The sequence below is a fragment of the Elgaria multicarinata genome, chromosome 12, assembly GCF_023053635.1.
Source record: "Elgaria multicarinata webbii isolate HBS135686 ecotype San Diego chromosome 12, rElgMul1.1.pri, whole genome shotgun sequence".
In the NCBI taxonomy this organism is placed as follows: Eukaryota; Metazoa; Chordata; class Lepidosauria; order Squamata; family Anguidae; genus Elgaria; species Elgaria multicarinata.
This window is the reverse complement of record NC_086182.1, coordinates 22,145,954-22,160,699: the sequence shown is the minus strand read 5'-3', so window position 1 is coordinate 22,160,699 and position 14,746 is coordinate 22,145,954. Positions and strand designations below refer to the sequence as shown.

General features: G+C 39.0%; 1 protein-coding gene across 2 annotated transcripts in view; it reads left to right on the top strand.

Moving 5' to 3' along the window:
- CDON (cell adhesion associated, oncogene regulated) overlaps positions 1–14,746 on the top strand; it is a 122,604-nt gene that overhangs the window by 73,828 nt on the left and 34,030 nt on the right. For both annotated transcript variants that reach the window (XM_063139543.1, XM_063139542.1), the window contains exons 2-6: positions 9,965–10,091; positions 10,566–10,838; positions 12,510–12,656; positions 12,871–13,014; positions 14,112–14,399. In XM_063139543.1, the coding sequence (XP_062995613.1) occupies positions 10,022–10,091; positions 10,566–10,838; positions 12,510–12,656; positions 12,871–13,014; positions 14,112–14,399 (922 nt within the window). In that variant the 5' untranslated portion in view covers positions 9,965–10,021. The remainder of the gene's footprint in view (positions 1–9,964; positions 10,092–10,565; positions 10,839–12,509; positions 12,657–12,870; positions 13,015–14,111; positions 14,400–14,746) is intronic.

Below are 14,746 nucleotides of genomic sequence, written 5' to 3'. Positions count from 1 at the left end.
GTATTTCCTAAACCAACATCTTGAATGTGTTTCAAATAAAATCTTGGGAGTTTTCTGACAAGTTACAATAATGATGAAGACATTGAACGGTAGACCCATTCTGCACAATATAAAGAGCTTGTTCGCACACAACACGACAGCCCATGGTGAGATTGTGGCAAATGTGGGGTTGGTGTGGGGCCCAAGTACTGGTAAATACAAGCGTCTTTAATAAAATAGTAAAATTGGCCAGTGTGCTTCAATTAAAAATATACCTTCTAGGGCAGAAGAGTTCATCTCAACAAATTGAATTATTGTGCCCCCGAGGAAGGCTTCCATCTGAGGACACTCATCCATAACTAAAGAGTCATTGCATTTTTACCTGTTAATAAATGTTGATAACCAAACTTTTTTTTTTTTTTAAAAAAAAAACTTGTTTATTGCATATTAATTTTCATGTACTGTTAGCCACCATGAAGGCCTTTCAGGATATAAATAATGGAGGCTGAGGTTGAAACATCTAAGCCTTATTGAATGATTTGGGCAAGTCATTTTCTCTCTTTGTAACCTATTTCTTTGGTAAGACTGCTATTCACACAATAGTAAAAAATTTGTTGAAAGGTATGTTCTTAATTACATTTGTGAGGTCCCCTGAGAACTGCAGCAGATAGTACTGGATCTTGATGAGAAAATTGCCTTTGAGGACTGATTTTGTGTGGCAGTATCCACATTCCTGTCTTCCCACATCATTTTACAAAGGCATGTATTTCTCTCTATTCCTTTTTCTCCCTGACGGTTTGTGGAAATTTGGATTAATCTTACTGTGCGAATTGTCCAGATTGATTATCTGAGTAATATGGGTAACATTCAACTGACATCGCTTAGTAGTTCACCTGAACCTGGCTCCTCTCTCTGTTCTTGGTCTGTGAAAAGGCTCGAAGTGTGTGTGTTGGGGGAATGGGGAGTGCACAGCCAGGCAACAGGTCTTTGTCATAAGTCACAAGAGTGCAGCGGGATGATGGTCATTGCGGCTGTTCCTTCCCACAGACATAATGAGAACTGGGTTGCAATGGGATAGCTACTTCAGAGCAATGATGTGTTAGAGTGCATAACACATCATAACACAGTATTTTATATCTTTTAATTATTTTATATCTTTTTTTAACATAAGCTGCTAGACAGAGCAATCCTGTGCATGGAAGATCCAAAGGCAAAGGAACTGTCTTACCCAAAGCACTGCAAGGCTCATGCCAGCAAATCAGGAGGGAGTAGCATTTTTCTCTACTCTGCCCAAACTCCCAGTTTTGTGTTGCTGTTTTTATATATTTTTCAATTCCCTTCTGTCAGCTCCAAGCCTGGCATACATTTCCCCCAATTCAGGGGGCATAGGAAGGCTATGGATCCTGTAGATCCCAGCATTCCCCCTGTTGGCCCCGACACATCCACAGAAGACCCACTTTTGCTTCTGCCAGTGTTGAACTTCTAACTTTATCACAGCAAGGACCACAGATGCTTTCTGCATAGCTGGGATAGGGTTTGTGAAATCAGATCTCCCCTGCCTCTGGTTAGACCTCTCTCTGCCCTCAGAGGGGATGAGTAGAAGCATCCTATGGCCCCTGGAATACCCTCCTAGGGATCATGTGGTTGCATCCTAAGTTTTTTTCCTTGATAAAAATAACAGACCTTATTTTTGTATCTGTTTAGCAATCTTAGACAATTGGCTTATCTATCAAAACTTAACTTTTAATTTACACTTGGCTCCTAACATAGTGAGTATTAAAGTACTTTTTCAATGGTTTTGATCAATCATTTACTTCGTGCTTAGAGACAGTTTAGCTACATAGATATTTTTATTTTATTTATTTATTTATTACATTTTTATACTGCCCAATAGCCGAAGGTCTCTGGGCGGTTCACAAGCCCAGCATCCCTATGAACACTTACTTGGGATAAACCCATTGAATTCATTTAGATGTATTTGAGTAGTCATACATAATATTGGGCTGTTCATCTTCACTGTACTTTGAATAAAATAATACTACCTAGATGTTGTGCCATAATCTCTAAACCAGTTTAGCTATCAACCCCAAATTTATAATTTAAAAATTTCTTACCTTTTTATTTACATAGTCAAGATAGCTTGCAATAAAAACAAATGAGCAATACATATAGAAGGTCTTCATCTGAAATGTTTTTAAAATATGACATTTTTGAAAGTGTACAATGACTTCTAAGTGGAAGTCTTTCATCCACTTTCTCAACTTAGCAAAGATGTAAATTCCAGTACATACTGCCTTCACTCTTGGTTTGAGAAAGTACTGTTGAATTACTTTTTTTCTGTTCAGTCACACAGATGCACTGAAAGCCTATCACAAATATTTCAACCACAGAATTGCTTAGGAAGGGAGTGAACCTTTGAAATCAGCAGTCTTTCTCTCCTCTTCCACAATTATTTCTGCATCTGCCTTCCCAAATCATTTCAGCAAGTTCGTTGTCCATGCTCAGATCGGAAGCCTGATTTTCTTGTAATCCAGTAATACACAGCAAAAGAAACTGTGTTTTCTGTCTCAATGGAGAAGTGGGATTTTTAAATTTTTATTTTTTCCCCCACTAGGTTGTGACTAAATCAAAACTTTCTTTTGAGCTCAATCCTTCTGTACTGAGTGTAATTAGGAACACACTGATGCTTATTGCAGCTGGCAACCTCTCACTATTGCCTCTTTCTGCATGTGACCCCCTCAGTCTCAGTGACCTTTCCTGGGGTTAGTCATGGGCCCTTTTCATTGTGATGGGCTAGAAGTGGCTCATGTGGAGTTGATTATTTCCTTGCTTGTCTGGTCTTTTTGGTGCCATAACTTCAAGTCATTTCCATTTTCTTCCTCTCCTTTTGCCTGACCACAGTGAAAGGAAATGCTTTTGCTGGCGACAGGATCACTTTGCACGCTTGACTGACTTGATTGAGCCTGTGAAAAGGTGGGGGTGCAGGGTAACAAACCCCAAAGGTGCTATATTTTCTTGGTATAATCTGATAGTTGGTACTGGTTATTAAGCAACTAAAATCTGCCTAAATTTATTTTTACCTTACTTTCCAGTCTCCCTTTCAGTTAAGTTTCTTAATTCACAGCAGCTTTGTTTTTTGTTTTTTGGCAAATAGGTTTGTGTGAGAGAATGTATCGGTGTTGATTGTATATGATTGCTTTGAGGGATTTTGCAGTTCCCCAAAGAATGAAGAAATCAGCCCTGGGGTCAGCAGTTAAAACTGATGGGCAGCATGTTGGCTGCTACTAGTCTATGTCTAACTGCTGCTTGCAAACAAAAAAAGCCTAGTGAATTGTATATGCCAGCTATTACATGCATTTTGTCAGACCCTAGGAATACAGCATGAAGACTTTGATCAAAGGTTTTGGTGACCACAGAGGAGACACTGGAATGTCCAATTGCTTTCTGTTAAAATACCATATGCATCAATACTTTAGCTTTTAAGATGGCTCAGTGTGAAACATAACAATCTAGCTGGATTTCCCAAAATTAAACCCTGCCTCTTGTATGTGCATTGCTGAAATATATAAAGGAATCTAGATTTGATTTCACTAATGTAAAGATGACAATGGAACAAGGTGACAACATAGAGGATAGAGTAATATCATTATCATATGGAAGTATGAAACTGCAACAGAATGGAACCAGCAACTTTCATAATATAGAATTCCTCTGTAGTGCTTGGCTTTGAAACCTTTAATTTTCAAAGGCATTGACTTGCAGTGGCAATGTCACTTTAATGACTGTCTCAGCCCTTCCTCTAGTTCTGGTGTTCAATTTATTCTGGGGATCAAGAAGCCATTTCCTCTGCCAGAACCCACCAGAGCCTGCACCCCTTTCCAGTTTGCTGCTGAAATTTAGCAGCACTGCAGCAATGGCCCTGTTTTTTCCCCTCACCACCAAATTTCAGCAGCGAACCACTATTTAAAACAATTTTAAAAAGGATCGGTTTTACTGCCATGCTATCAAATTTTGGGTTCCTTATAACAATCTCGTTTTAGAGCTGGGTTAACAAAAGGAATATTGTCTGGCTTTGTAATATTTGTAAAACTTATCAAGAAAACTAGGAAGATACATCCTTATTTGTTCTCAGTACCTGGATAATATGGTCTAAGGTAGACCTTAATGCAGAAGTAATTAAGATACGTAGAAGGTACAAAATGATGTGTTAATCACGTGCAGTGGCATGGCACAGAATGAGTTTACATGGGAAATTGAGATCAAAATCCGAAGGTGTACTGTATGACTAGCATAAGTGTAGGCACCTATCATGCTGCCTGGATGAATTTAAATTATTCTGATACAAGGATATGAGCAAAGTACTTGGCTCTGTTAATATCAAACTTACCTGCTGGGTAAGTTTAGCCAAAAAAGGATCTCAAGGCGGCTTACAAAAATATTTCTTTAGTCCTATGTTTCAAGTCCCATGTTTAATTTTCAAGATACAGGAAGTATAAGGGTCACTATCCCTCTCGTACCAACCTTACTAACAAATAGATTTCTCCACTGTTAACTTTTGGGTTTGAAGGGAGCTGCATAAATGCTTGCAAAATGTGCATTCAACATAGAGTGTATATTCTACAACTATTAATCTAATCACTATATTGAATTTTATCTTTACTCTTGAGTTCCACTTATACTATGAGACTGTATGTTATGAGTATTGTTCATGTTTCTTAAAGGCAATGACTGAAGGGCACAGGTCTTTGCATGCTGAAATATATTCCATGTTTTCCAGCCTGTCCTCTTTCAAAACATATCTCTGCCATCTCTCAGATGGAGATACTTATGTTTTGTTAATAGATGCTCACCTGGTTGTTAGCGGTGAGGGTGAATTGCTTCCAGGAATGGAATTCTGCATGTGTGCGTGTGTTTCCTTTAGGCTACAAATAGGAGACAGTAATAATATATGCACGTTCTACATCTGTAACGTAATGTAATGTGTTAAATTGTATGGTGTTTGATTGGAGTGCTGGTTGTTATACCGTAATAAACTTTTTAGGCTACAAATGATGAATAGATATTGAGTTAATAGAAATTTGTGGACATTTTTAGTGATTTTCTATGGACGTGTTTGCAAGGCTGGATTATTCCAAAGTTCTTGTTATAGAGCCAAAGTGCAAAATAAATGCAGCATATGAACAACCTACACTTCAGTTGAAATATTTGTGTGACAATCCTCTTTCAAGTGTCCATGCTTTCAGAGGTTAGGTGGATCCTTACTGGAGGTAGGGACTTCTGACAGTGGCACCTAAATCATAGTGGTCCTTCCCTTTATAAGTTTGCATTGTAGTGTCATTCCATGTCCCAGCATAGGTCTGTCCTGTTTTCTTGAGCCTTTAATGGCAAGTAATACTGATCTATTCTTAGTTACTGCCTACTGACTCGTTTGGAGATTAGACCGTATTGTTTAACTTGTTAGGATTATCTTTGTTTTATTATTTGTATTTGATAGTGCTTTGTAAGCTGCCTTGAGGACCTAAATGGTGGAAAAGTAGAATATAAAACTTTTTTTAAGTGTTGCTTACTGCTTTACAAAATAATTTTTTTAACAATGTAATGCCAAATGATAGCTTAAGATAATTGCTTACCTGAACAATGGCCAAAGCATACCTCAACAAGCAAGGGGACACAATGGGGTTGTTCACACTTAATGGCAGCAAATTGTGGGTTGATTAACTCACAATTTTCCACAGTGCGGGCCAGGTGCATTCCACAGCCTTTTTGAATATTCAGCCCCCAATTGGGGGCTGTTTCCTGATGTCTGAACAACCCGTGATTAATCTAACTTCTGCTAGGGCTGGTTCACACGATCGAATAGACCACCGTAGCTTATTTTAAGACATGATAGATGGCAATGTGTATGAACAACCATTTTAGATATTCAGTGCCCAGCTGTGGTTTGTCATGTCATGTGAACCTAGGTGGTGTGGGTTGTGCAAGGTTAAACAGCCCTTGCCTAACCCAATATGCAAATTCTGGTCGGCGTGCACCACAGCTTGCAAACTGGGTCAGTGTAGGATAACTGTGGGTTGTTTAACCCATGATTAACCTTTAGTGTCCAGGTTTGGAAGTCGTAGAGCCATCCCTGATCGACCCAATCGGGGTTTGAATATTTAAAATGGCCATGGAATGTGCTTGACACACGCTGTGGCAAATTGTGGATTTATTAACCCACAATTTCCCATTGTTCTGTGCCAACCAAGTCAATGCTTAAATCAGGAATGCAAGGCATTTGTGTTTGTTTACTAGTAAGTTGAGAAACATTCCATGTATTTTGTTGCATTTGGAAACTAACCTGACAATAAATCAAGTCTGGTTAGAAAACTACTTAAGTGGTTACTGGGCAAAGAGAGTGTTAGAGTAAAGAAATCATTTCACAAGAAAAAGTAAAATAAACTTCCTGCACGAGTGTCATAAACAAGTTATTTTCTCCTATTAAACAAGCCACTATAAATAGGGCTGTGTGTACTCTGCACATTCAATTTTGAGAGAAACAGTTAAATTTCTGACTTCTCTACAATTTGTGGGAATTTGCTTGATTTCCCTCTTCATATAATTTGCTTCCACTAATCATGGCAAGGAACACTGAAGTTCCACTCAAAATCTTATTTGGCAATTCCTCATTGCCGAATGAGTGAATTGGAGATCTGATCTGGCATTGCCCATCTATGTTAAATCATACCTTCAAAAACTTAAGTTTAGAAACTTGTTACTAAAATTAAAATTGAAAGATTTTATTCTATGTTGTCATCCCAGGGATTTATGACTTACTTAACATACTTTTGCCCTGTGAATTCAGTAGTAAGTAGAGAGATGCTGTGATTTCTACAACAATCCAGAAGACTTGATAGATCTCAGAATTTGTTTGTATACTACTAGACTTTAGTCTTCCTCTGTGATTGGGAAAAAGTGTGGTGCTTACCACTTCTTACAAAATTGCATTATTTGGCATATTATAGCTGTGATCCTGTTGGGCTTCAGTGTCAGTCACAGACGGCAATTTCCATCTGCCAGAGTTAGCAACACAAGTCTTTGGATAAGGTGTAAAATCTTACTTTGAACAGTGTATTTGACCCGTGCATTGAGAAAAGCAGCTGGAATCCTTAAGTTTACTTCCACATGACTAGCAGTGTTGTTTAGAAATAAGCAAAGAGATTAGTTAAATGAACAGTTAAAGGATCAGCTATTCCAAAAGTAGTAATTTAGATAATCACTTGTGGGTTTGAGGCAGAAACTATACTTGACATGATACTGCTTTTGACTTTGGGATGCCCTCCTGAGGGAGGTATGCTTGGCGCTAATCCTGTATTCCTTTTGGTGCCAGATGAAAACTTTTTACTTGCCCAAGCATTTTAAATTATTGTATTTTGAGTTATTTTATGTTGTGTGTGAATATTTTATGTTTTAAACATTGACTTGTAGATTTCAAGTGTTTACGTATACCCCTTGTGATTATTTTTTGGATCAAATTGCAATGTATAAATTCTTAAAATAAGTGCATGCCTTTACTTTTTAATGTAGCAGATTTGTTGTAATTACTTTATGATTCAGGAACATTATTATTTATTTGTTTTATTTATTGAATTTCTATGCCGCCCCATAGCTGAAGCTCTCTGGGCAATTTATTAAAAATAGAACAGCATTGGAAATTACAACATCATAATAACAGCCTAAAAATTATCACAGAAAAAATAAAACTATGTAAACAGCTCAGGCAATTTAAGTAAACAATATATTCCCTAATAGACCTGTTCAAAAACAGCAGACATATACCGTTAAATGTCTGGGAGCACAGGGTAGTCTTTACCTGATGCTAAAAAGATGCCAGTGTTGGTGCCAGGCAGGCCTCAGTGGAATGCTCATTCCATAAATGGGGGCCACCACTGAGAAGGCCCTTTCCCTTGTTGCCACCTTCTGAGCCTCCCTTGGAGGTAGCACTCAGAAGGATGCCCCAAATGTGTATTGTATTGTCTGGGTATGTTCAGGTCAGGAGAAGCGTCCTATCAGGCATTGCGATCCGAAGTCATGGGTAGATGGCTTTCATAAAATAAGAGAAAGTATTCTGTTGCGAAAGATGGAAGCTTGAATTTGTTTTTGTTTTGCTTTTAATAGCCAATCTAATTTGTGAGGACTTGATGTTTTGTTTTTGTTCCTTTTTGAATCCATTTCATAATAGCTAGCTCCCAGACAAATTCTTAAGTTGCCTTCACAGACCAGGATGGGGTTGAGCTGGGTACTTTGAATAGGTACACTCGTTTTCTTTTGCTTATGGACTGGGTGGATTTGCGGGGGGCGTTTAGTGGGTTGGAAAAGGGAGGCTTAACTCTTCCATCCCCAGATGTGACCCCTACTCCTACAAATAGGTTCATTGAAAAAGGAAAGAAAAGTCCTGTTGGTGCTAGTGAGAAATTTTAATCTTCCTAGCAGGACAATTTGAAGGGGTTGCACGGTTGGGCAAGGAAGGGATTAAGTCCCCTGAATGCTGTGATACTTTGTCTTAAATTCTTAAGGAAAATTTTTCATAATCCAAATCATTTTTTTAAAAAAATCAATTTTTCAGAAAAAAACCAAAAACAGTCCTTTGGGGGAAAAGGGTGAATCCCCCCAAAAAACTTTTCTGTTTTTTTCCAGGCCTTCACATCTCGAATTGTACATACCTCAGCCTTCATATGGTTGTATGTGTATAAACCTGTGATTTCAAAACATCCTCTTCCATCTATTCCTAAGTCCTTATTTCCAAGTAATAGAAGAAGCTTTCCTTATTCCTTCTGAATTATGCTTCCCCACCTCATTGTATATGCACCCTTCCCATCAGCAAGTTAATTTCCAATACCCATTTTTCCTTTTCTGACCATGTACAAATGAAGAGCATCCATTGCTTTGCACCACCTACATAACAAGTAAAAACCCTGTTCCCCACTGCCATTTCTGGAACAATCTGACAGATAAGAAGTAGAGTTGGCCTTAAATCACAACAAGACACACACTCCGTGTCTGTATCCAATTTATGGAACATCTTGCTTTGTGAGATGTGGCTTCTGGCCTCCTCTCTCACTTCTACTGCTTATCAAAAGGTTTCTATTCCAGCAGGCATTTGGCCTAACTGTTCAATGATTTTCACAGTGAACCTTTATTCATAGATGACTTTTATATGTTGTTGTTGTTGTTGTTGATAGTTGGTACTTTACTGTTTTCACCTGTCATAAATTGCCCTGAGCATTTCACATGCATTGGAAGGGTGGTGGAGAGGGACTCAACAACCAGACAGTTTGGTGTCTAAGGCAGAAAATGTCAAATCCCCACCAATCTTTTAGAAGTAAAAATATAAAAACTTGTTGCCTAAATCTGTACGCCGCCCTGAGATCTTAATGGTATAGGGCGGGATATAAATGTTTTAAATAACTAAATAATCTCACAGTCCCCTCCAAAACTTACCTCCTCATCCTGTCTTGGTGGGACTGTCCTTGTTGGCAGCTGTTGGAATTTCTGTGTAGCACTCTTGTGTGAAAGCTAGTCTCATTTTGTACAGTGGTGTTAAATTAAGAAACTGATTTAGGATTGGATCGCACATGTGGAAATTGAATGAAGAAACTTTCAAGCTTATGACTTATAGACTATTTTAATAAAAGCCAGCTAGGCTGAAGCTATTTGAGAGAATTTCCTTTTGTAAGATGATTAACTTGTTTACAGAATTGAAATGTACTTTGTACAGTAAAAATATGATACTCTGCTGGGGCTCCTGCAAGAAAAAGAATATAAGTTCTTTAGATTTTGGCATGTGCTGATTAAAATCTCTGCCCCACTTGGCCTTATCTTGTATTTTGTAAGTTAAATTTCCTGTTCTTAAAGGCTTTCCATTTTGTATTTAAATACTACTGTAATACATTATTCAAGACGTGAAGAAGATAACTCAAACTTGTCGCCTAAATCTCTTCTTTTGTAGGCTCCTCAGTGACTCATATTAGTCAGACTTTCCCATCAACCTTACTAACCTGGCACTATGCATCCTGATCCTGGACCTTTACAAGAACTGCTTTTTCTTACAGTTTTCTTCTCGACTACAACTTCAGGTAGGTTCACCTCTCTGAATTTCACATGCTCCTAATGTTTGTTCTATTTTTGATTGTCACATGTTGACAGAAGCTTATCAGTCAAGCTAAAAATAATGTACTGCTTTCTATATTTAAAGCTGACTTTAACAAAATATATATTTAGCATTTAAAATTAAGCTCAGTAAGCACATGTATGGTATAGCTCTGAATTAAATATTTTGGCTTGCAGTTACTCAAAATCTGTGCTGTCAGTCTAGCACAGTTAACTTGGTTGTGAGAGAGTTGTAAATGGTCATCTTGAGTTTAAGGTCTAGCTACAAATCCAATTTCTGTTCCAGTTTGCAGTACTGTTGGGTGAAAATGCAGAAATTTTGAGTATATGAATTTAAAAGTAGATTAAATTAGTCTGAATTTGTGAGTTATAAATATGTTTATCTTTTCATTATGCTAAAGAAATTGTTCATCTTACATGTGGGTGTCGTTCTTTTTTAGACTTGATTCCTCACTTTGTTTCTGAGCCCCTTTCTACAATCCAGAAGCCTGGTGCAACTGTAAAACTTCACTGTTCTGTTGAGCCATCCACAGCTCAAGTTTCTTGGCTATTCAATGGAGAGAAATTGCACAAGAAAGTGGAGCAAGTAGACCCACAGCCGGGATCCCTGACAATCTTCTCTCTTAGTCCTTCAAATTCTGGTATCTACCAGTGCATTTCTAATAACAGCATTGGTGCAATTATCAGCAGGCCAGCAACAGTAGCTATAGCCTGTAAGTTATATTCTATTTGATAAAAAAATGGAACACATTGCCCCTTTAATGACATTTGATACCTTCCATTGGCTCCTTGTGTTTACCTGCTTGCACTTAATGTTTGGAAGAATGCTCTGTGTTTTTAAACAAGCTTCATTTACAGGTAATGCTGAAATACTCTCAGCAATACTGTCTCAAAAACCACAGAGTGAAGCAAAATGTTTATTTTATGTGCCTTCCTCCTGAAAATATTTGCATAATCCAGAAATAAGATAGTAATAACTTGTTCCACTGACCCTTTTAAAAATGTGAATTGGAAAGGAAATTTGCACAAAATGAAGAAATCTAACTGCAGCCCTGCCTAACCTCTCCCTGGCTTTTAAACAGGTGGTTCAAGCTTGGTCACTTTGACCAAATTTGAAAGGGGAGGGAGGAACAAGAAATTTGAGTGTGTCCTTAAAGAAAGCCCATTCTTTTCACGGAGTTTAATATACTTTGCCTTATAAACAAAGTTCCATGTTTCGTGGCTGATCTCAGGCCTACACATTTTTAGATGTGCATATACAAATTGGCTAAAATGTCAAGACCCTAACAAAATCATCCCACTTCCACATTTGTCTTTTGAAAACCTTTCCCCCTCTTGTACTGAAGATTTTTTTCTGAGCTAAGGATGATTTGGCTATTTGGGTTCAGAGGTAAAATGCCTGAATTGTGCCTTTGTAAGCTTGGTTTTGATGAATATCCTTTATAAAGATGCTTTTCCTATGAAGCATATCCAGAATACCCCAAAGAGAAAAGTTTCTCATAATTGAGAAGGGTAAGTGTTTTTGTAAAGTAGTGACCCATAGCAAGATCCTCTTGAGAGCTTGTAAAGGTCAGTCAGCATCGACAAATTCTACTAGCTCTAGGAAGCTCTGAATATATATTTTCATGTGTACTGCATTACTTGCAGATGAAATAGCTATGGTAGATCTGCAACTCGGTTGAACCGGCAGTTACATGAGTTAAGAGTTTCTGTAATTTAATATGAGAATCTCATAATACATTGAGAGGCTCACTAATGTTTTCTTCCACACCATGTCAAGTCATTCTACTATTGTAATTATCTTCCATCTGCAGAAACAACAGTCTTCTGTTCTTGTTATATGAACTTTATCTTGCACCTGAATTTATTACCAGTATCCCATTATTCGTTGTGTCTCAACTTTCCTTGTTACTCACAATTATTTTACAAAGAAACTAAGAACTTCTACAAAGAAAAGTGGAAGTATTCCTTCCACCTTTGATGTTGATTGGAAATACTGTTAAGCCAGATAATCTTGTCATGATAGAAAAGATTAGGGGCTTGGGCAGATGTTACTTCTCAGGAGAGGAAGTCAATGCTGTAATTGGGGGTGTAGGAGAGGGGCAGTGAGCCTCAGGATCATGCATGCCCTCTACCTACCTTACTGTGTTTAGAAGAGAAGCTTCAAACTGCAACTTTACCTTCTACACACAGTAAGGAGCTGAGAAGAGGACACACATGAACCGGAGGTTTGTCCCTCCTGTTACTTTTCCAGAGAAAGTCAATGTAGCATCATTTGATCAGGCCCCAAGCACCCTAATGTTTTTAAACAGAGAACTTTTGGGAAGGCTGTATAGACCTTAGTTCTAAATTGTTAAAGGAAAAAGTATGAAATTTTCTTCCAGATCTTGATGATTTTGAGACTTCATGGAGAAACACAATTACAGTGCAAGAAGGGAATACTGCTTTGATCGGTTGCAAGCTACCAAAAAGTAAACCAGAGGCACAGGTTCGTTTCCGTGTACGGGGAAAATGGCTGGAACAATCAGCAGGTGAGAGTGTGTAAGAAGAAGATATCCTCCTCTCGACATACTATTGGGAAGTTTTACAAGAATTAATTTGAGCTTTGCTTATTACATTATACTTCTGTGCTGAAGTATAAAACATGTTTAAACACTGACACATTTACAGCATGGAAAGTCAGCCTGTATGGTTCTTTGTAACTCCTCCCCCCCCCCCCCTCTCTCTCTCTCTCTCTCAATTTAGCAAACTACCTAATTCTTCCATCTGGAAATCTACAAATTTTGAATGTATCTTCAAATGACAAGGGATTCTATAAGTGTGCAGCATATAACCCTGTCACTGAAGACCTCAAATCTGAACCTACTGGACATAAGCTTGTAATCAGCAGTGAGTATTAAACAAACAAGAGTAAAAACTATTCAGTAAAATTATAGGACACAGCCGCCAAGGTCTGCCGCCACTGTAAATGCTCTCTTTATTTGAATCTATCCAGTTTGGTTAGATAGCCTGCCAAACTATCAGAACTCATGCGGATAACACATAACAACCGTTTTCTTCACCATGGCTGGGAGCCAGTGTGATGTGGTGGTTAGAGTGTTAGATAGACTAGGACTGGGAAGACCTGGGTTCTAGATCCCTCTCTGCCATGAAGCTCACTGAGTGACTTTGACCAGTCACTGACTCTCAACCTAACTTCACAGGGTTGATATGTGGATGCATGGGAAAGAATAGGTTCATGCACATCGCCTTGTGCTCCTTAGAGAAAAGGTGGGATATAAATTTAGAAAATAAATAAAACAAAATAAATGATTAAGGATATAAAGCTGTGATTAGCAAAGCATTTGTAAACTGTGGCTCTTGTTAAGACGTAACTGCACCAAGCAAACCATGGGGAAAGGACTCAGGTTCAATCCCTGGCATCTCACAGGTAGGGCTGGGGCAGGCTCCTGTCTTAAAACCCTGGAAAGCTGCTACCAGTCAGTGTAGACAGTTTTGAGCTAAATAGACTAATTGACTGAGTATAAGGCCATAGCTAGACCTAAGGTTTATCCCTGGGTCGTCCAGGGGTCAAACCTGTTCATCTAGGTGACACACAGGGGATCCAGTGCTCAGGCAGGGGCGAACCCCGGATGATCCCAGGAGAAACCTTAGGTCTAGCTGTGGCCTTAGACAGCTTCCTATGGTAAGGTAGTTTATAAGCAGAGGCAGAAAAAGTGATAAATAGATCTCACAAGTCTCCATTATGGATGGCAGGCCTTAGCTTGGCAACTAAATCATGGCTTCACTATATGTTTGGAACTTAACCAGGCATAAGGGAACGAACTTCATTTAAATGTTTTATTTGCACTGGGCCTCAGGTTCTGATAAAGAGTGTAAAATCTGGCAAAAAAAATGGGATGCCTTGAAAATAATGTGGTAAACCAAGGACTCTGGGTTAACCATATTTTTAAATGACTCGTGGCTCCTTTCCCCTTCATTTCCAGGCTCTTCCTTAGAGGATTTTCAAATCATCCACCCCACCAGTTCTCAGGCTTTGGAAGTACCCCGGCACCGTCCCCTGATGTTGGAGTGTGTTGTTAGTGGACTGTCTGTTTCTTATGTCCGTTGGCATAAAGATGGCAAAGATGCACTCGCTAGAGGAAGGTGGCAAATGCTTCACTCCCATCTTATAATTGACTCAGTTGATACATCAGATGCTGGAAATTACTCCTGCGTGGTGGAAAACAAGTCTGGAGTTGTGAAACATGTAAATTACAGTGTAAATGTACTTGGTAAGATATGACACTGGCAGAATGCTTAATTTGCAAGTTTGTTAAGTAAAACATTTACAGTCAATGACTTGGGCCGTTGCTAGATGAGGGTTTAGCCCGGTGTGAGGTCCGGGCTCCCTGCTGTGCATGCAGATGACGCACAGGGGATCCCGGGGTCAGGCCAGGCTAAACCCACCCTTGACCCAGGATAACCGGATCCACTTTTGGCCCGGTTTCTCTGCAGCCCCGGGCTGCGGAAGGTGTAACTGGTTCCGCGGCTTTTCCTGGCTGCTCGCTTACTTGCGCTGTGCCCATCGGGCCCAGAGGGGGGGTAAAATCACCGGGGGGGAGATGGGGGCCGGGGGGGG